Source organism: Arthroderma uncinatum (genome assembly GCF_011692745.1).
Source record: "Arthroderma uncinatum strain CBS 119779 chromosome Unknown scaffold1, whole genome shotgun sequence".
NCBI classification, from domain to species: domain Eukaryota; kingdom Fungi; phylum Ascomycota; class Eurotiomycetes; order Onygenales; family Arthrodermataceae; genus Arthroderma; species Arthroderma uncinatum.
This window is the reverse complement of record NW_022983863.1, coordinates 1810391-1831513: the sequence shown is the minus strand read 5'-3', so window position 1 is coordinate 1831513 and position 21123 is coordinate 1810391. Positions and strand designations below refer to the sequence as shown.

At 48.6% G+C, this 21123-nt stretch overlaps 8 protein-coding genes across 8 annotated transcripts; 2 read left to right on the top strand and 6 right to left on the bottom strand.

The window, feature by feature from the left end:
* Positions 1 to 611: 611 nt before the first annotated feature.
* On the bottom strand, positions 612 to 2392 carry GIQ15_00566 (Cysteine desulfurase; the record flags this gene model as incomplete). The annotated part of the gene is made up of 3 exons (XM_033547983.1): positions 612 to 1034; positions 1301 to 1510; positions 1652 to 2392. The coding sequence occupies 3 exons, from the start codon at positions 2390 to 2392 to the stop codon at positions 612 to 614; spliced, it is 1374 nt and encodes a 457-aa protein (XP_033408934.1).
* Positions 2393 to 2857: 465 nt separating this feature from the next.
* Positions 2858 to 3480, bottom strand: GIQ15_00565 (uncharacterized protein; the record flags this gene model as incomplete). Its single annotated transcript, XM_033547982.1, has 2 exons — positions 2858 to 3071; positions 3140 to 3480. 2 exons carry the CDS (start codon positions 3478 to 3480, stop codon positions 2858 to 2860), a joined length of 555 nt encoding a protein of 184 aa, XP_033408933.1.
* Positions 3481 to 4821: 1341 nt separating this feature from the next.
* On the bottom strand, positions 4822 to 5808 carry GIQ15_00564 (uncharacterized protein; the record flags this gene model as incomplete). The annotated part of the gene is made up of 3 exons (XM_033547981.1): positions 4822 to 5141; positions 5201 to 5609; positions 5695 to 5808. 3 exons carry the CDS (start codon positions 5806 to 5808, stop codon positions 4822 to 4824), a joined length of 843 nt encoding a protein of 280 aa, XP_033408932.1.
* A 357-nt stretch (positions 5809 to 6165) lies between these two features.
* On the bottom strand, positions 6166 to 9960 carry GIQ15_00563 (uncharacterized protein; the record flags this gene model as incomplete). The annotated part of the gene is made up of 8 exons (XM_033547980.1): positions 6166 to 7567; positions 7627 to 8827; positions 8942 to 8978; positions 9033 to 9144; positions 9203 to 9390; positions 9453 to 9512; positions 9571 to 9787; positions 9845 to 9960. The coding sequence occupies 8 exons, from the start codon at positions 9958 to 9960 to the stop codon at positions 6166 to 6168; spliced, it is 3333 nt and encodes a 1110-aa protein (XP_033408931.1).
* A 1354-nt stretch (positions 9961 to 11314) lies between these two features.
* GIQ15_00562 (7-dehydrocholesterol reductase) lies at positions 11315 to 12971 on the top strand (the record flags this gene model as incomplete). The annotated part of the gene is made up of 5 exons (XM_033547979.1): positions 11315 to 11936; positions 11992 to 12106; positions 12162 to 12278; positions 12337 to 12581; positions 12736 to 12971. 5 exons carry the CDS (start codon positions 11315 to 11317, stop codon positions 12969 to 12971), a joined length of 1335 nt encoding a protein of 444 aa, XP_033408930.1.
* Positions 12972 to 13338: 367 nt separating this feature from the next.
* On the bottom strand, positions 13339 to 14251 carry GIQ15_00561 (putative Glutathione S-transferase; the record flags this gene model as incomplete). The annotated part of the gene is made up of 5 exons (XM_033547978.1): positions 13339 to 13411; positions 13470 to 13564; positions 13631 to 13745; positions 13832 to 14025; positions 14081 to 14251. 5 exons carry the CDS (start codon positions 14249 to 14251, stop codon positions 13339 to 13341), a joined length of 648 nt encoding a protein of 215 aa, XP_033408929.1.
* Positions 14252 to 15756: 1505 nt separating this feature from the next.
* On the bottom strand, positions 15757 to 17139 carry GIQ15_00560 (aspartic endopeptidase (AP1); the record flags this gene model as incomplete). Its single annotated transcript, XM_033547977.1, has 4 exons — positions 15757 to 16091; positions 16153 to 16431; positions 16488 to 16765; positions 16829 to 17139. 4 exons carry the CDS (start codon positions 17137 to 17139, stop codon positions 15757 to 15759), a joined length of 1203 nt encoding a protein of 400 aa, XP_033408928.1.
* A 2489-nt stretch (positions 17140 to 19628) lies between these two features.
* On the top strand, positions 19629 to 21030 carry GIQ15_00559 (reduced viability upon starvation protein 167; the record flags this gene model as incomplete). Its single annotated transcript, XM_033547976.1, has 3 exons — positions 19629 to 19812; positions 19884 to 20939; positions 21005 to 21030. The coding sequence occupies 3 exons, from the start codon at positions 19629 to 19631 to the stop codon at positions 21028 to 21030; spliced, it is 1266 nt and encodes a 421-aa protein (XP_033408927.1).
* Between the last annotated feature and the right edge of the window lie 93 nt (positions 21031 to 21123).

Below are 21123 nucleotides of genomic sequence, written 5' to 3'. Positions count from 1 at the left end.
ACGATCCGTGGCTTTCTCTCAGCTACATTAAATAGCATGTCCGACGAGAAAACTTAGGGCTGGCTGGGTTTGGACGTCATGAATTCGTCCTACATGACATCGCCATGATTCATGGTTAGAGAAGTAATACCATGATCTCGGCCTGTGTAGCAGATACTCGATTGGGCAGGGCATATATGGCCAGTTGCCGACGGCGGCAATTAGAACGACCTGGTTCTATATGCGCTGGCGAAGTTTGAGGATGTACGACATGACAAGAGAGTGCAAGATGCAAAAAATAGTAATTTGAGTAGTGTCATAATCAGCCCCGAACAAGCTATGGTACATATTTCCTGGGTCATTTTAATGAAATGTTCCCATAACAAAAAACAGGTGAAAAGGCCAAACCCTGACGCCTGGGTTATCCGAACCCTCCGTCATAGACCATCATGGAAAAAAGGTCACATATGGGCTGGGTGGCCGACTGGTTGTAGCTGAGCCATTTTATTGGATCTAGCACATATTAATAAAAATATACAGAGGGGGTATTAGAACAACATGGAATACGCATGCGTGGTGAGATAGCAACAAAAGGGCTAAAGTTAGTTGGTGGAGGATCATAAAAGATGAGCTCAATGCTGACTCCATTCAATGGTATTCAGATCAACACCTTCCTGAACGAGTTCCCATAGCGGACTGAGTTCACGAAGGAAGGTGACTCTCTCCTTGACAGCTTTGATCACATAGTCGATCTCGCTTTCGGTGGTAAAACGACCAATGCCGAATCGAATGCTACTGTGGGCGCTTTCGTCGCTATTTCCGAGCGCACGAAGGACGTAGCTAGGTTCAAGGGAGGCAGAGGTGCAAGCACTGCCAGAAGAGAGGGCAATGTCTTTGAGGGCCATGAGGAGGGATTCACCCTCGACATAGGCGAAGGATACATTTACGCAGCCTGGGTAGTGGCGGTCCGGGTCGCCGTTAAGGGTAGTGTGTTCGAGAGCAAGAAGACCAGTGAGGAGTCGCTGGGAGAGCGCTTCGATGCGTTTGGAGTCGTACTGGAGGGCTCGATGTTAGTTAAGCCAACCAATACAAGGAATATTCGGTGAATATATAAGATAGGGTCATAAAGACAGTGTAGTGTGTAGGGAAAAAGGGGAGAGTTATAAGCCATGATCATATAGGTGCTATATCAAACACAAGTCGTTGACTTTCAGAACCATGCATGTATAAGAATTGTAGAAGCATTTAATCATCTCAGGCAGAACTCGCAGGTCGGAGGGATAACGGCGGATAAACAGATAAATAAACGATTCAAACATACCTCCATCTCTTCCTTTGCGATACGGCAGGCTTCTCCAAATCCGACAACCAGGGGAGGTGCGAGAGTTCCACTGCGCAATCCACGCTCCTGACCGCCACCAGTGATAAGTGGGTCGATACGGACTCTGGGACGACGACGAACATAGCAAGCACCGATTCCTTTCGGACCATACAACTTGTGTCCAGAGATCGACATCAGGTCGACGTTCCACTCGTTGACATCGACGGGGATCTTGCCAACTGCCTGCGCAGCATCAGTGTGGAAGAAGATCTTCTTCGACCGACAAAGCGCCCCAATCTCTTTCATAGGTTGAATCACACCAATCTCGTTGTTGACAGTCATGATGCTCACCAACGCCGTTTCTGGTCGCATGGCAGCCTCAAGATCTTCGAGTTTGATCAACCCATTACTCTGAACCGGCAGATAGGTCACCTCGAAGCCCTCGTCCTGTAAATGTCGACAACTGTCAAGCACGCACTTGTGTTCGGTCTGGGTTGTGATGAGATGCTTCTTCTTTCCGGACCGACCAAAAAACCGAGCCACACCCTTGATGCTCATGTTGTTACTCTCAGTAGCCCCACTGGTGAAGATGACTTCTTTGGGATCGGCCCCGATGAGGGTGGCGATGTGTGACCGAGCCTGCTCGGTGGCCTTTTCGGTTTCCCATCCGTAGGCATGAGTTCTCGAGTGAGGGTTACCATAGAGACCGGTGAGGAAGGGTAGCATCGCATCGAGAACTCGGGGATCAGTGGGGGTGGTGGCTTGCATGTCCAGATAGATCGGTCGACTTCCTTCATCCATGATTGTGGCCTCTTTCAAGATACCAGCTGACGGACTCATCAGGGCATCTCCGGAAACAGCGGTGCCGGGGACCGACACCTTCTGCTCTGCTTTGACCGCAGTATCGACGGGGGACTGGGCTTGGGCGTTGTTCTTCTTCGAACCCGACACATAGCTCCTCCTACTTGAGCTGGAGGAACCAATTACGGTCCTCGCGCTGTATGCTGGTCTCGCCAGGCTTGCCGACAGCGACATACGCCGCGAGCAGGCCCAGGAGGCATGTCTGAGCACTTGCGGTGCTATATTCGACATGGTTGGCTGATGATTCTTCCACACAGAAGAGAGAAAAGAAAAAAAGAAGGGAGGAAGGTGAGAGAGAAGACAAGAAAATCTCAGCGCGAAGTTTTGTGGGCAGAAGCTTGGCTTATGTAAGAGGTGATGACAAATCGGGATTAACCTCGGCCGAGCCAAAGCTCCGAGTCACGTGGACCGGACCTCGTACTTGCGTTTTTCTTACTGGACAGATAAGAACAAAGATGGCATGGATGGCATAGGAGGATGAGATAGGAGGATGAGTAGAGAGAGAGAGAAGAGAGGAAGAGAGAAAGAAGAGAGAGAGAGAAAGAAGAGAAAGGGAGAAAGAAGACGAAAAAGGGTATGTATGGAAGTGGCTGTTAAGAAATTCGTACTATTATTTCATGACCTCTAGATATAAAGCTAAACAAACATCACAGCGCCATAAAACCGACAAAAAATTATACACAAGGAATTAAGAGCCTAAAGCAGACCAGCCCAGGCACCGCCCATGGCGACCAGAGCAGCAGCACCGCTAAAGGTCAGGCTGGAGGCAGCATTGGTGGTAGTAGCTGCAGGAGATCCAGAGCTGGTGGTGGGAGTACCACTTCCGCCGCTTCCATTGTTGACCTTGGCTGGTGCCTCGCCGTTTCCAGCGGACGAGGCCTTTTGGGTGTAGGCCTCGATGCTGTCTCCGCTAGATCTGTTCATTGAATATGGATTAGCATGGACAGTACAAAGTGCGAGGTGAAAAGCATGACTTACGGAGCGTTGATGACAGCAGTCATGCCCTTGGAGCAATGCTTGGAGACAGAGCAGTAGATCCAGACTGGGTTGGTGCTGGTGACGTTGACGGAGAATACATCGCCCTCATTGAGCTTTCCGGAGTAGAGTGAGTTGCTCTCTGGCTTGCATGGGTTGTTGAATGGGCCGGAAGAGACGTCGTGGCCACCCTTGGAGAATTTGAACACGACCTGGTCATGGAGGTCGGCCACAATCTTGTTTGGGGTGAATGTGAGGCCATTCTCGGCGACCTTGACTTCGACGGTCTTTGCGGCAGCGAGACCCGCGAGGGCGACAGTGGCGAGGATGTTCATGTTGACCATGGTTGCTGTTTAAATATGGAGGTATGCGAAATGCTGCTGAATAGTGGTATTGGTATTTTATGGTAGGATATTGGATTTTATTGCAAAGTCGAGAGTGTACGAGTTGTTAGTGAGCAAAGATACTCTGGGGAGAGCTCTTGCGGCCTTTATATAGAAGGCTCCAGCCGCCAGCAGAAGTAAGCATTCGCGCAAGGCTGTACTCTGCAAGCCACGGTGAACAATCTCAATCCCCCAGCTACCAGCCCTTCCAATTCGCTGTCTTACGGCCGGCAGCAGCAACGATACGTGCCGCGTGCGCGGGCTGAAACTCCAACGAGACAACGCCATGCGACAAAGGCCATACGTCGAAGAAATCGCCAAGCGAGGATACCAACAAAGAAGCCTCGAAGGCTGCTCCTTACAAGGCTATGGCGAAACTTTGCTCGAAAGCGCAAGGTATTAAGTCCGTAAGCCTGCGGAGGGATTAGAAACGGCGGAGAATCACAACTTTCGGCCAATCAGGCCATTCTAAGCGCTGTGTGTATTGGCTGAGTTCGCTGCCTAAGATCCCCTAGGGGATTGGCAACATGAACACATCCCGTACAGCCATAATTTGCCGTAAATTAGCTGCTAACTACTTGTTATCACATTCAGGATCATCTTGTCAGTGGTTGCTTGGGATAGATGTACTTGGCAGTGAGCTCCGCCCCCAACCGGGATTCCTGATCAGCATACGGAGGTAAGGAGTTGAGTATGATTAGCTACGTTTAGGGCCTGTTCCATGGCTGTCAATTGCCAACGTCTTGGGAGAGGCATGGTTGGAGCTACGTGACATAAAAATGCTAAATATGCACTCCGTAACTATCGTGGCTATGCCACGAGCGCTAGCATCCAAGCGCCAGGCACGAAGCTATTTCGCGTACAAAACCTCAAACAATATTCTGTCATCGAGCTTGGCCTTGGGGGCGATCACTAGCACTAGGGAAGCACATGCATTACCGACCTTTTTACTAACTGCAGATCACAGATAATGCGCCGGTTACGATGAGGCATTTGCCCATTTCGACGAGGCTCATGGAGTACGCCGGACCGGGACAGGTACGTGGCCGAGATATAAGATTTGGTGGTAACGCTACTATGTGGAATCATGACCAAGTGGCTGAATGTATATACGCCGGTTAGAAAGGTCAAAACAAGGCTCGAGCTTCGAGAGATGTGGAGAGAAGTTAGATATCAACCATGTTCAAATATAGCTATCCAAATAGGAATGATGCTTCCAACTATCTATGTACTGTTCTATTGCTCTATCGTTTAAATTTATTCATCACTGGCACCATCTATGTGTAATAGGGATATAAAACACTACCATGGTTTACCATACCTTGCTAGGGTTTCCATTGGGTTGCCGGTTTGCATCCATAGATCCAGAACTTCATCTGAAGGTATCCAGATCATACCAACCATTGCTGCAGCGTTCACAATCTTTATACCTTCCTGGTTCGCGCGAGAGCGGGGTATTATCATCATCCAATCCTTGACTAGAACAAGATTATGTGAATAGTCATTCTCATCCACGCCAGCGGCGGCCAAAAGGTCTGTATAAGTCGAGTACACTTCTTCTGCCGTTGCTGGCGTGGGCAGTCTTCGAATAGCATGCTTAAAGGGGATATTCGGAACCCGTCCTACGTGAAAAGTCAGCGTTTTAACGTAGAGTCAACAGTTGGTTGTTCAAACCACGAACCGTTTTTAATCCCATATATATCTGGGAACAGGTTATGGACATCCCGGGCCGGCCGCGGAAGCAGCTGCATATGTCGATGTGGCAACGACCAGCCGCCTTGCAGCCCTCCGTTATATATGAGGATATATTCGCTTTCCAGCCTGCTCAGTACGCTCCATCCGGCAGACAAATCTACCGCAGACAAGGGCTCGATCTGAGGCTTAAACTCGTTCGCATGCAGGATAAACTGTGTCCGGACGACGCAGAATTTATTCAAGCGTAGCGTATGCTCGGGCCCAACGTGCTCGATAACGAACTCTGGCGGGTCGTTGGCGAACGGACTTGATTTATTAACTGGCGGCTTCTTCTCGGCATCTTTAATAGGTATTTGTGGTTTCTTCGTCAGGCTTGATGCGATGCGGAACTGAAGCTGATCTCTTGGTGCGACCCCGCAACTGTTAGCTGGTGTTCTCGGGCTTCGTATAGTAGTGAATGGTCGAGTGGCATGTCCTTACATTGAATGGTTTAGCTGGAACATGAACTGGATCGCGATGGGAAAAGATCACATCGCCCTTCTCAACCAGTGCGTCAAATTGGCGTAGAGCCTTAGCCTCAAGCCCCTCCATCATCGTGGTCTGGTCGTAGTAAGTAAATAGTAATTGAATATGTCTTCATACGACGACTTCGGCTTACGAGGCCGGAGTTTTAATTAGCGGAAATTTCTTCGGGGCGAAAGTTGCCCCTCGGACCTAGGCCCGGCTCCTAAGTTTAAATATTTAGCTAAGGATGCGGCGATGTTTAAGTATACAGTTAAAGCTTGACTTCATCGAATTCATCAAAAGAACAAAAGGGATATATGGCTAGAAATACTCGAGATTAACGCTTCAAATAAAGCAATAGACAACGAAACAGCCTATAATCCACACTAACTAAGATTCTTCCACTACGAGGAAAGCCGTTTGATATCATAACACTCACTTCGCCCTTCATATCTCATCATTTTTCATATTCAACACCACTGACTTCCTGACATAGTCCAGCCAAAATGTCCCCAGGCCTAACATCCATCTCGTTTTCTCAGCATCTAGTCGATGAATGGTTTCGTCCAGAGTCGAAAGGATCACATCTTGTTCACCACCAGCCTTTAGCTGGACATCCGCAAGGCTATATTTGGCGACATCAACATAATAATGATCGCCCTTCCACTCCTTGACGGAAGATTGCCCATAGCTAATCGTCTCCATCCATCGAGATTGCGCCCTCTCCCAGTTCTGCTGCAGATGCGATATCTGCGCGAGGTATGCAAGGACGGAGAAATGGCGAATCTGATCATCATGCCATAGAGTTCCCGTGGTACTCATCTTTTCGAATCGCCCTTTCAGACCTAGCAACTTCCGTTCCGCTTCTGCATATCGCTCTGTGCGAATGCGGCCTTCGCAAAGGATGCTGACTGCTTCGTTGATTTCGAGAAACATCGTATCGTTCTCACGGACGTTCTCTCTGTCCTGCTGGCTTAAGCTACCTCGTGTGAACATGCGGCTCTCTATGGCCTGCGAGCATACATAAGAGACTATCTCGCACGGTCGCGCATTGGGCTGAAGAGTTGGCTGTTCGCCGCCGCAACGTATACCATTCGTCGTTAGGTCGAGTAGAGCATCGCACTTTTCTTCCGACCCTTCAAGTTCAAGGACAACTTGGACGAAGTCTCCGATTGCCCATCCCTCTTCACGGCTTCCGCGTTTGGCATAATCTTCAATAAACAGTTTCAAAGAGTAGTATGAATCTTTAAACTGCCCGAAATCCTTTGCGAGTTTACCCCGCATTCGTACACCCATCCCTTGGGCGTATCGCTCGAGGTCTGAAGGGTTATATCGATCTAGAGGTTTCCAGGCTTCGATATATTCTGCTCGTTTCTCCCACACTTCTCTATCGGACAGTTTCTCCTCGCGGACCAAGTATTCTATAGATAGATTTCGGAGGAAACCCACCTGCGCATTGTCGTTTTTTGTAATCTCGCTATGGGGGTCAGAGTCTATCTTTTGCAGGAATTCAGCAGCAGCTTCGCAGCCTTCGGTAAACTTGCCGTGACTATAAAACTCCAGTGGAAGCCGGGTACACCAGAGACGAGCTTGCAAACCAGGTCTTTTTGACGGCTCTAGAAGGGCCTTAAGCCAGTTCATGAGGGTACCATCTAATTCGCCAGAGCCTTCCCCGTACCCACGGATAGCTTCGAGGAACATTTCGGCCGTGGATTCCGCAAAACTCAGCTCGCTCTCGCCCTTAGCTTTCACTTCCCGAATAGCCTCAATGAAATTGATATCTTCATCGGCGAGGTATTCGCGGTTGAGACTACATTGGTAAACCTGAGGGAACATTTTTCGGGAAGAACTATCACAACTTGTCAGTTTTGAAATACGACTGTATTGAAAGGGTCCCCAGCTACTAACCTTCCACCTAACCCAGCTTGCACAACCGGATACGCGTGAACGACAAGGCTCAACGCATGAATTGCATTTTCTATCATCTCATCGGGTGTGAGAGCTTCTCGGATGTAAGAGTATGTTAGAGGATGCAAGACGATGGCATCCTTGCCGTTTGAGCTCTTGTCGTCCTCGAATATCTCGTCATTGGCAATTAGGGAATACGATTTCAACTCTTTCAATGCAAGATCGAAACCTGGCCCTTTTATTAAGTCAATTAGATCTGCAGAGACATAGCTGCTCCGTGGGCCCCGCATTTCGACTTGACCATCAGAACCCCAGCGAGGTTGGGGAGAAACTGCACGCTTCAGGAAGCTAGTTGTCGTTTTGGTCCTGTCGAGCCAAACCAGAAGCTTGAGCAACTTGTAAGCATCGGGGCTTTTCTTGACTTCGTCCAACGTGATTTGGAGGATGGATTCAACCGATGTCTGATACTTGGATGCCTTGGGACGATATGAAAGCAACCTCCGCGAAATTTTCCTGCCTTTCAGAGCGTTAAGATACTCGTCGATGGTAATGTTATTGCACAGGATATATGCGGCTGCTGAATCCACAGCAAGAGGCTGACAGCCCATAGATTTGATGACATTCTTTGCCTTAGCTTCCCATTTGAGGCGGTCTTTCACATCGATACCAGCCCTTGAGAAGAGCAGGTCCTTGGCATCCTTTTTCTGTAGCGCATTCATAGAAAGAGCTTTCGTGATTCTTGGGTCACTGATTTGTTCCCGCCCTCGGCAGGTTATGATGATATGGCCGTGACCAGTTTCCGGAAAGCCAAATTGATTCAAAGCTAACCAGTCATTGTCATTGTCAAGAATCATAAGCCACCACCGCTCTAGACGAAGGAATTGCTTGATATCCTCTACTGCGCGAGCGCTACCTGGAGGAAATCCCAATTTACCATGGAGGTCAATGAAATCACTTTCCAGAGACTGAATATTTGTTGAATTGACAAAAAAGACATGATCGTATCGATGTTCATTCTCTCGTGCATATTTCAATGCGACTTCCGTCTTGCCCATCCCTCCATTTCCATGGAGTACGATGATCTTGCGGCCTTCGGAGCCGGAGAAAGTCTCGTGGATCTGCTGAAGATAATCCCGCCGGCCGGTGAAATGTGGTGTTACATCCCACGGGAGAAAGACGTGGGCTTCACTCTGTATTGGGCCTAACTCGATTAGATGTCGTAGGCGGTTTACGACTCCGTGGAAGATTGGTTCATCTGCGGATTGATATCTACAGATTTCACGATGGTTGGCGTGTACTCCAAGAGCATACTCACTTGGTATGTTGAGGAGTGCCGATTCTTTATAGACGACCTTCATGACCCTTGATTAACTTTGAACAAACTGGGTGGGATGGGTTTGACTTACGACATCGCTGAAGCAGATCAGCCGACCCTTCACCGGAAGCAGTTCATAGAAGCTGCTAATTGGTAGGCTTCTCTGGTCAGCGATCTGCCTGAAGTCACTCGCGATACTCTCTCTATTATTATATCAGCATTTGATCCGGTACCCAGAGCGGATGGGAACCTCGGACTTACAGCTCTAATGAATTTTTCCTGAGCGTACTTATAAATTTCTGTGGTAAGCCGAGATTCAACTGGTTCACCAGCCTACTCGCAACATCGGCCAAGGCACTCCCCCGATGAGGTGCCGCTAGGAATACTATCCCAGACAGTGCAGCAAGGATATGCCTCAAGGACGGTTTATTGTTACACGTAATTAGCACCTGTTGGTCCTGTCAGCGGTGTGTGGTATATCGTGAGCAAGCAAGTATCGAAGACATGGTACCTTCTTGAGAACAATACCGCCGAGCGAGTATGCCACCACAATCAATGGCCGTGTTCTCTCCTACAACATCATATCAGTCAAAGTCACCGCCGTTACAGTCTGTCAGAAAAATGGTCACCTTCGCTGGCCTGACCCTTTCTAGCTCACTGATAAGCTGTAGGGCGGCGTCTTCGATATCGAGATTCGCATCTCCGTATCGTCCGGCGTCGTATCCGAAACTTAGGACTCGAGCTGACACCTTGAGGGCTTGCGGCAACAGGTCTCGCGGCCAGCAGATGTCACCGTGACTCCATGTATTGATTGGATGGCCCGTTAAGCCGTGGACCAGGAGAATGCTACAGCAATTCACCCATTAGCACTCGACTTGCTGAAGTTGTATCGTTAGTCCGTACTCAGCAGCAACATTCTCAGCCTCGTCAGGCTCGTGGAGGGGGAAAATCCCTAATAGGGGATTTTCTTTACCCGCTTTGGCAGCCGGTCCATAGGAGTTGGTTCTACTGCTCTCCATATCCGCGCTTTCTATCAACCTCGCCTTTTACATCCAGTACGCAGCCTTGGTGATATCTACTTTTTATATCCAGATCTAGCTTCGTTACGGGTCAGCATAGACTTCTCGGATAAACTATTACACGGGCCGCCCGCTTCCCGTTCCGGACAGGGGTACAGCTGGACTTCAATCGTTGATATCTTTGTATCTTTATCTTCTATATCATCCATATCACGGAGTACTGGCTGCGGAGAAGATGTCGTGACAAGAGAACGTCGGCTGTGATGGGCGCTGGTCGGTTCTCCTCCATATCTGGGGATGAAACAGAACCACCTTCCCCGTAGAAATGGCCTAGAAATGGCCTGGATGGAGCCTTCGGATAACTGCGAATCAAGTGCCTGCTGCTTATCCCTTCTCCACCGAACCATTTGATTGGTTTTATCTTGAAGGTAAACCCGAGATCCGTGCAGTGACGTGGGTGTCTTGCAGTTCCATCTCCTCCACAGGTTCCTTCAACCTCATCGTCTCCGTAAAAGGTAGAACTCCGTATTCTGATCTCTGCTCGTCGCGCAGGAAACCTCTCGCTATTTATCCTGATAGCTAAGGCAGCCGGCGCGATCTCAACAAAAAAAAGAAAATAGATGATCTGCACTCGCCGAGATAGGCTTGAAAATTGGACTTTTCCGGTCCGTGGAGAAGATACACCATCTCATTGACTGTGGCTACTGGGAGTTGGCGGGCTCATAGGAGATTTGCATCACTCATTGGCTCTACTCCTATGGTCCCCCCCAGAAGGTAATCTGCGCTGCCAGATTGCTTGCGTGCCATGGCGTGTCACCAAAAGCCAACGGCAAATCAATTGGGCGATTTGCACCAAAACCCCAGCCCGCACGATACTGATACTCTGCCATGAAGAGAAGAGTCTTCAGGGCTCGAGCAAGGGGGCGCTGTGTTACGCTTTTATTCTCCTCTGGATTCCACGCGCGTGTGGCCTGCTAGCTTGAGTCAGGCGAAGCCATTGGAATCTTGAAACGTTTCTTTTTGCCGTCTCTCGGCAGCTTTAGAGCACTTGCGCACGTAGCCGAGTAACTGTCCTCTTCGTCCATACCGAAAGCCTATAAATTGAGCGGTCAATGAGCGTCTTTTGGCGGGAGTGACTTGCGCAACTAAAGAAAAACTGACCCTTAGGTGGATCGCAGACAGTTGTGCAGAGAGCAAAACGCCTTAGTGACCAGCCACATAAGCTATAAAGCAGGTGTGTGCCCGCATTCTCAGTGCTCATGCCCTCTGCTCTCGCAGCATTCGTTGTTTGCTTACCTCCCTCGCCCGTCTCCAGGTTTGCCCGGGGCCTCTCCAGTCGCAATCGCAATTGCCAATGTCAGATATCACCATCACCAACAGCAGCGTCTGCGCGTCAGCCAGAAAGCGCCCGTTTACCATTCAGGGCGCCCTCGATGAACGATCCTCAGATAAAATAACAGTATGGGGGCGGAAAGGCACAACCTCGGCGCTCGGGGGCATAGCGTGTCTGGCGATGATGGTGGTATGCCCAATGGTTACCATTTTCTGGTGGACTTCGCTCAGTCGTTATGACGGATCCCTATCCCACGCCGGCATGTCCCTCGCGCAGACCGGGCTGATACCGTTCTTTGTACAAAACACGCCGGGTACGACTCTGTCGGTTGTGACCGTGTATGTCTGCTGGACCTTGTCGCACGTTATTCTATACTCTTTCCTGCCGGGAACGCGATGCAAGGGCCAGCTCACGCCAGCTGGGAACTTGCTGGAATACAGGATAAACGGCTTCCTTGCCTGTATAGTGTCCATCTTACTGGCTGCGGGCGTCCATTGGTACGGGCTCTTCGATCTTACCTTTGTGGCCCAGAACTGGGGAGGCTTTGTGTGCTTGTTCAATATTTACGGCTTGCTGTTGGCATTGGTGTTCTACATAAAAGCCCATGTTTCTCCTTCGCATCCAGAGGATAGAAAGTTCAGCGGTAAGGAATATACCCAAGTGATATCCTTGATTCAAGTTGCTAAACATGTTACCAGGATCCGTCTTTTATGATTTCTATATGGGCATTGAATTCAACCCTCGTCTAGGCTCTGACTGGGACATGAAGCTCTTTCACAACGGGCGGCCAGGCATGATCGGGTGGCTGATAGTGTATGACTCCTTTATTCAGTTTTGTGTCTCTGTATAACACTAATATGATAATTAGTGATATGTGCTTTGCTGCATGGCAATATAAGCAATATGGATACATCACAAACTCGATGATCATTACCAGCTTACTTCATACGATCTATGTTGTTGACTTCTTCTGCAACGAAGGCTGGTATGGAGGATCCCTCACTTTAATCTGAAAAGGCAGCAAGTCTAACTCTACCGTGAAGGTACCTCAAAACCCTTGACATGTGTCACGATCATTTCGGTTTCTACTTCTCTTGGGGCATTGCAGCCTGGCTCCCTGTGATGTACACTCTGCAGACGCAGTATCTAGCGACCCACCCAATCAATCTCCCCTACTGGGTTGCCGCCTTTATCTTGACAACGGGTGTGTCAGGTTACACTCTGTTCCGCGCAGCCAATCACCAGAAATACCTTGTCCGCGCTACGAACGGAAAATGTAAAATCTGGGGTAAATCTCCAGAATTCATTCGTGCTAAATATAAGACGGCAGAAGGATCTATCCATGAATCTCTCCTACTATGCTCAGGTATATACCCTTTTCAGTATTGTCGGTTTGATAAAGTCGTATGCTCTAATTACAAGACTAACGGACGTTTATACAGGCTGGTGGGGTCTCGTCCGTCATGCGAATTATCTCGGTGATTTAATTCTCTCTTACTCGATGTGTGCCACTTGCGGATTTACCAACTTGCTTCCTTGGACTTATGCTATATACATGACTATTCTACTCGTTCATCGATGCTATCGAGATGAGGTGAGATGCCACAACAAGTACGGCGAGTCATGGAAGGCGTACTGCGCAAAGGTTCCGTACCGAATCATTCCAGGGATTTTCTAGGACAATCACATAACGTTCCATTACACCAACATACTTGGTTTCTTTCATTGACATGGAATGACAATGGCTGTATCTTAATTGTTTTGTTAAGGTTGCTGACGATAAGTGGCATGGACGAATTTCGATCGCGGACGGGGAACTGAATTATGCATCTCATACTTATATTGACGATTAAATAGATTCCAATGGACGGGCAGTGGACTTTCTTCCTCTGTTTCATGATTTGTCGGTACTCATAGGACGAGATAGATGAATGGATAGATCTTAATTATGCTTTCAGATATTTACTACCTCCGGGTCCATCATCCATATAAAAGTTCAACTACCTTTCTCGATGGGTTAATTCATTACCCTGGGGGTGCACAGATTAAGCAGAACCCTTTACGCCGTCCTCCATGAGAGATTTCCACGTTGGCCGAGCGAGGATCTCTTTAGCCCATCTATACGAAGTCGGTCAGCTGCGAGTACTTAAATCTAGAATAATCCATAACAACGTACCTAGACACGGAAGGTCTTTCGTCAACGGCATTGCACCCAACTTGGGGGAGTAGGGTAAGGTAAGGGAGGTGGTAAAGATCGGCAAGCGTTAGCTCCTAAGTAAATATGTAAGCTTTATATCCAAAATGGACGTGTTTAAAGATAGGATCGACTTGACGCACGTTGCCCCCGATATACTTCTGCTTGCTCAGGATTTTCTCGTATCCATCCAGACATTGTAGAAGGTTTGACTCGAATAGCTTAACGGAGTGTTCATCCGGGGTCTTGCCTTGGTATCTATATATCTATTAGCCAACTGAATTACCTCAAAAGCGGAAGAAAAGGTTTGATGTATCATCCGTAGAATTTGAATTTAGACTTACGGCTTAAATAGCTTCTCATAAACAAGGGGAGCAGCAGCGGCATCGAAGCTGCCAACTTCAAGACTCAAGCCCTGTGCATAGAGAGCGTTCGCTTTAAGCTCCGATGGGACCAAAGGCGTGCCTTGACTGGCGTATTTAGTTACTATGTAGTGGCAAATAGCTCGACTCTCGTAGAGAACAAAACCATCATCGTCCTAAGAAGTAGTTTAATATGATACTTATGACTTGGCTAGGGAGCAATATACCTACAATGCAGGGAACACAGCCAAAGGGCTGAATCTTCATATAATCCTCATTCTTATGCTCACCCTTCGATAGGTCGACGCTGATATATTCAAACGGGACCTTCAACTCGTTAAGGACGAGGACAACACGCTGGGTGTTGGTCGAGTGGGAAAACCCGTACAATTTGAGGCCCATGGTTGAATTTTGAGAGCAGTAAAGAGGTTAAGCTGACTTAGATGGATAATGCGTAGATGTACGGAGTAGCTGGGCAAGGTAGGTACTCATCTCCCCTTGTAGTTCATAGTTACCACCGTCTATTTATATAAAGCACCGCCGGCCACTTTCCATGGCGGGGTCAAAACCTAGTTGACAGGCTGCCCATTACAGCTTATAGAGAAGTATGGACACGTTGACAGCACCAACATCGCAATACGAACTGGTACAGCTTAACTGCTTCGAGAGATAAGTACGGAGTAGCAGGCAGCTAAATTGTCCTTAGGACTTGTGCCAAGGAGGGCTCGACTTATTCCGCCCTGTACTTGTACTGGCTCAAGGAAAGCTCTACACGAGATATGTCAGCAGTAAACTCCGAATAAGTCAATTAAAGGAGAGGCTGAGGCAGTCCCTCGAAACCCCCACTACTGTCACTGCTCTTGTACCTTGTACGAGCTGACTATAACCTATAGGCCATAGCTAGATACGAGGATGGTGGGGTCCAAAGGCTTGAATTGCGTCGCTCTAGTTACGAAACACTAAAGTCAGTCATAGACAGGGAGGAGAGAATCAGTTGAGATTTGGCTAGTTGACCAAGCAGAGAGTGTAGTTGTCGCACTGTCAAGGGGTAAGGTATTTGATTTGTCATAAAGCCTCGAGACAGTACTGCATGAAAACCCTTGTGAGACTCCCGCCGCATTGCTTGGTCCATGTTCTACGCCTTTGCTATTCCTGTATTATGGGGTGAAAACGGCTTGAGAACAAACCGCTGTTGCCCCTAAATAGTGGTCGCCAGAAGAGGAACATTTGTGTCCATAATTGTTTAGGCGTGGCTCATATGGTCATCTAATAGCATGTTCACAGTAATCATGTAGAGTGCTGTTATAGAACATACGTTAGCCTCCCTACTCATTCTGTATTTAGAGACTCACATTTCCAACCTTATGATCAGCCAGGGAAGTGATAATATTGTGACCTTCGAGATGCCAACGAATATATTTTTCGATTTTAACTGCCTTTGCTTTCATTGTGAACATAAAGACGACTGCCATTTTAGGCCAGTACGGGCGGCGAGGAGGTATATACGCTGTGGATGGCCTGCCGTGGTGTTTACTCCCTTCCAACATCTGGAACGAGATGACGCTGGACCAACAACCTTCTGGGTTTATCCAACCATTGGCCTATCCTGCCGCTAGAGTTAATAATACAAATGTACTAGCAACCCAACGGAGGTGCTGAGGTATCCTGGCAATGTATATTTTATGTTCAAGCTCATACATAAAAATGTACGGGTGGTTGTTGTTTGTTCTGGTGTTTTACCAGCGGGATATTAACGGGGGACGGGGGTATATTAATCCGAGGTGGCTTATCATGTGACCTCGCATAAGTTTGATGGACCTCACTTTATGAACGAACAGTTGTAATGGATATTGTTTGATCGAAACTTCCTTGACTATGAGAAATGGGTTGTCTAATGACACTTAAGCCTATGCCTGAGGAGCAAATCCGATCTGTGGACCTTGAGTGTCCCACACCACAAACTGGCTCTTGAGGAATACGTCTCCGAAGATGTTTGGGACTCCGGCGCCACCGTTAGATTGAAGGCCTCCGAAACAGTTGGTTCCGTCGAGTGATTGGTAGTTCATGTATTCACCTGGAACAACAGCATTGTAGCCACTGATGCTAAGAGTGAAATCGGGAAGCTGGGCGCTGCAAGGGAATATCCAGCCACCTTGCTGTTGGCTGTTTTGTGCGCCCTGGACTTGTCCGTAGTAGTCGGAAACAACATCATCGCTCAGGAGCATGAGTGTGGTTCCAGTATCTAGAAGACGTAAGTTAGGGTGATGCTCTACTTGGAACTGACAATATTGAGATAGCCTTACCTGCGATGCCGCTAATAGAGCCTCCACTGGCCCTTCTGCGTGAAATTCCGTTGAAAGTTCCGTTGGACCCTCCAACCGAGTAGCTGTCGGCCGTGAATCCCCACCATCCGTTGCTGTTGTCGACCTGAGTATAGGCAATATCTCCGGTATGTTTGGCATCGTCAATATATCCAAAATCATATGACCCTGGCATGCCATGCTTGAGGGTACATGTGAACAGCGGCTTCTCAAGTTGGCTCAGAACAGTGTCAAGGAAGGTCGTCTGTGGTTTTGGTTGAACTGAGGGTATATCAGCGACTGGTCAACAGCAATAGGAAGGTCAAATGTGTGCTTACCGGTGTTGAGGACGCTGAAGGAAAGCCCCATCAAGCCGTCGGTGGCCTTATCCTTAGCAAACTGGTCGCTGACTTTCTGTGCGGACTCGACAGCCTGGGAACTGGCAGTTACATCACCGACGCTGACGGTGTCAAGGAAAACGTCTCCGCCGGCGGAGCTCATGTCGCCATAGCTAATTTCCCAGGAGTATCCATCGAGACGCTTCGCGCTTGAGCTGGGCTGGTAAAGGTTGTGCCCCTGACTCTGGCTTTGAGGCGTCTCAGTCGAGAAAACCCATCTATACCATGTTATTCACGACCCTCCAAATGACAACCTTGAAGGTCAAGGAGAATCCACTTACAGGTCGCCCGAGCCGGTGTCGAGGTCAAGGTTCAGTTTCCCCTGTCCAACAGTGACTTGGGTCACGTACTGCTCGTCACTTGGGGTTGGTGTAGTAGGAACACTTCCCCTTGCGGCATCCTCCACCGCCTTGGGGACCTTGATGCCGAACTTGTGCAGCGCACGGGCATAAGCAACAGCAGGATGGTGCACCTTGGTCATTGGGATAGCGACCTGGGGAACATTGAAACGAGCTTTCCCCTTGGTGGGTGCTGCTACCGTCAAGGTAGTGCACACTGCCAATGCGGCAGCAAGCTGGTTGACGAGGACCATAATGAACGAAGTATGTTCTCCTTAAAAGACCAAGAGAAGGGGAATTGGAATCAATAAGGCAGGCTTCGGAATCCAGGTGAGTGAGTTGCTTGCTGAGAGAGGTCTTAGAGGTAGGGAAATGGACATCTTTATACCCGCCTGGCAAACAGGATGGAGTCGACATCAACGAAATATCCAACTGCCGGCTCCATCTTTGGGGTTTGCTTGATACGTCTCTCTCCGCACATAACCTCCATATAATCTCCACACAGAGTGGTAAAGCTTGTCCGCGACAGCGACATGGAGCGGTATGGGACCGTCAAGTTGGTATAGACGACGTCTCGTCAAAGACCGAGTGTCCGAGTCCCCCCCAATACGAGATTGCAGGAAGTGTGGCGACGGAGCGCCTCTTGACTCAAGCTTAGCCAAGGCAACACAAGCCTTGCTAAGCATTCCCAAGCTTTGATTGCCGGGTACATATTCCACGGAGCATGGATACGGGGGTTCGAGAAGCAATGCAAATAATGCATGTGGGGTGCATCATCTGGCGGGAAGATAAGAAGGAGTGGTAACGCAGAGTTACATGAAACGGCTGGCCCACAAGGTTGGAAGGCAAGGTATACAATGGGATCTTCATCCAAGATTGCACGCGGAGGTGATGATTGTGGTAAACCGGTGGCTTGTGACCTTGATAGGAAGAATATGGAGGAGAACGTTCAACAATTACGAAGGAAATGGAGATAAAATTAGCAGGGGTGCAGATGACACACGAGCTGGAACTGGGGTTCACACCCGTCCTGTTCCCCTGTTTGTTAAAGTGTAAGTTGTTTGGCATGCCAGAGCTGAGGAACTAGTACGATCGATATATGGCACAAGCGAGATACAGGCTGGCTGACGTTCAAAACGTCAATAGTATTACTACGTACTCTAACTCGGTGCCTTCAACTTTGGCTATTGAGATGAAGGACGACCTTGACTGTAATCTACGGAGTATGTTTTCAATGATTGCCAAAAATAACTTCCTCACGCCCTTGAAACGTCAGGAAACAAGCTTTGTTCCAAGCGTAGCGAGCAGGGGCACCAACCCAAATTTATACATATGTCCCGACTAATTAATTCGCCTTCAGCAACTGAGGAGGGGACATACCTTCTGGTCGAGTTTCCGCGCTGTTATCCAAGTATTTTGTTGTTTCCCTTGGGTAGCCGACGACGGCTTCTCCTCGTTTACCATCGACAATCACGCCTTTTGATCCACGAACATCTCAACACGCGTACCCGACAGGGGCGAGAAGCAAGCGCTGCAACGTCGAACGGCTTTCCCCGCCCGGGAACATGGGAAGAACACCAATTCCCTCCAGTTCCGAGGCTGCGTGGATATCTAAGGCTGAGATCGTCAAATGTCCACACGATATCATATGACGATAATAGCTGCACTGATATGCAAATCGCGGAGGCGGGCCGGAAATATTCTCCCGATAGGATGCCGGTGAAGCAGATCAAAATGACTACGGAGTATATAGCTGCTGACATAGCTGTTTGGGCCACTGGCACATGAATCTATTAATAATAGTTCAGACTCAGGGGTAGTATACACTAGCAGAGTGTAGTACTCCGTAGACTGGTTGGTTGTTGTATTGTTCTCGGATATTCGACAATCCCTTATGAGGACACCCTCATCGACTGTTTTATTTTATGTTCACCAAGCGATGTATACTAAGAAGAGCCTGACGGGATGTAGAATCGCTAGTTAATGGGCGGCTTAGAAGGGCTAAGTGGTGGGTGGTCAGGGGGCCAGAAAGGAGCCTTTGATGAAATATCTTATCCCAAGTCATCCCAAATGCCATTTTGACCAGTTAGTAGAAGGAAGCTATTTATCGCTGATGGCTCTACCATATCCTCCATATAAAGAGATATTCGTTGCCAGGCTTGGAGAGTGTGAAGGATGTTAACATTGCTCGCTATCGCTCCACAGATAAATAGTCGTTCTTCCGAGTGGCTTGGCAGGTTTAATTATGCAATTGTGCAGTTAGTTTGTGATAGTGTAGCGTGTCAGAGGTCAATGCAACTAACTCTCCGTCCAAACCGGACCATTCACCTTGCACCAGCCTTGTTCATAGTTCAAGTGAGCACTCATACAGACATATATTCCTTCATCTTCGACTGTTTGTTATTTGTCGTTTGTTGATGTTGATGTTGGTGTTTGAGGAAGCCACGTGACAGAGGACAAGTGTGGCTGATCACTTCCCTTTGGGGCTCTGGTTAGGGCTAATGCTGACTAAGCTGATCCGCGCCACGATCTTCGCCACTTTCGGCGTAAGTGAAGAAGGAAGCAACTTATCGTGCTGCGCAAAAGGACGCTTTCTCCTGCCTCTCTCCTGGTTTTTGCTGCCGATATCTCTCTGTCTGCTGCTGTTCTGCTCGACGCTTCATCTAATCAACATAAATCTGGTTCTTCCTGACTACCCGACGCTGCCGAAACACCACCAGTCAGCCTACTTGGCGGGGTTGCGATGAGTCTAAAGGGGCTTCAGAAGGGCTTCGCCAGAGCTCCGCAGACTTTCAAACAGAAATTCAACCTAGGAGAGAATACAAAGGATCCGGTCTATCTCGATGCGGAAAGACGATTCCAGGAGCTCGAGAAGGAAACGAAGAAACTGCATGATGAATCCAAAAAATATTTTGATGCCATCAACGGTATGTGTCACCTCCGACTGTCCACCCCCCCCGGCGCGGAGAAATAATCTAACCATAGTTTTTTCCTCTAGGCATGCTGAACCACCAGATTGAGTTCTCAAAGGCAGTTGCAGAGCTATACAAACCTATATCTGGCCGAGTATCGGACCCTGACGCCGCAAAACCAGAAGGGAATCCAGAGGGCATCCAGGCATGCGAGGAATACGAATCGATTGTCAGAGACTTGCAGGAAACTCTGCAGCCGGAACTGGAGCTGATTGAGTCCCGTATCATCAGTCCGGCAGACCAGCTATTGGAGATTATCAAGGTGATCCAGAAAGTCGCCGTCAAGCGTGAACACAAGCAGCTGGATTACGACCGACATCGCGCGTCACTGAAGAAACTACAAGATAAGAAAGAAAAATCGCTGAAGGATGAAAAGGCGATGTATAAAGCAGAGAATGATGTGGAGGCGGCAACGCAAGAATTTAATTACTACAACGACCTGCTGAAGGATGAGCTGCCGAAACTCTTCAAGCTTGAAGCTGAATTTATTCAGCCGCTTTTCCAGTCCTTTTATTATATGCAACTAAATGTGTTTTATACGCTCCATGATAAAATGCAGGGGTTGAATATCGGATATTTTGATTTAACGTCGGACGTCGAAGAGGCATACGAGAGGAAACGCGGAGACGTCAAAGAGCGGACGGAGGAGCTGAGCATCGTCCACTTCAAAACAACCGCCGGCCGTCGTCCAGGCTCCAAGTTAACGCCAAAGGATAAACTTGCCGCTGAATCAAAATACCCCTCTCGACGCACGACTGATGCCTCATCCGAACATGCGCCCCCTCCCCCTTATTCCGCCCACAGCGCTTCAACCCTTATAGGCCGCGCTAATAGCACGAGTCCTGCCGCTCTCGCCGCAGCTGCCAAATCAAAACCAGCTCCACCGCCGCCGAAGCCGAAGCCAGCGAAGTTCAGCTCCGCCCCACTAATCGAGACTGCAACTGCGCTTTATGATTATGAGGCCCAAGCTGCCGGTGACCTGAGCTTTACTACGGGTGATGTAATCGAAATCACGCAGCGGACGACCAATACCAATGAGTGGTGGTCTGGGAAGGTAGACGGGAAATCTGGCCAGTTTCCAGGTAAGAAATGCCGAACTAATTAATGCCGATGATGGGATTTGATGCTAATATTTATCCACGAATAGCCAATTATGTCAAACTAAATGCTTGAATGCTCTAATAAAACTATAAGCTCCAAGGCTACGTGTGCGATGCCTACGATATCCCCTTCTCTCCCTCACGCCATTTATACTACCATGTCCTA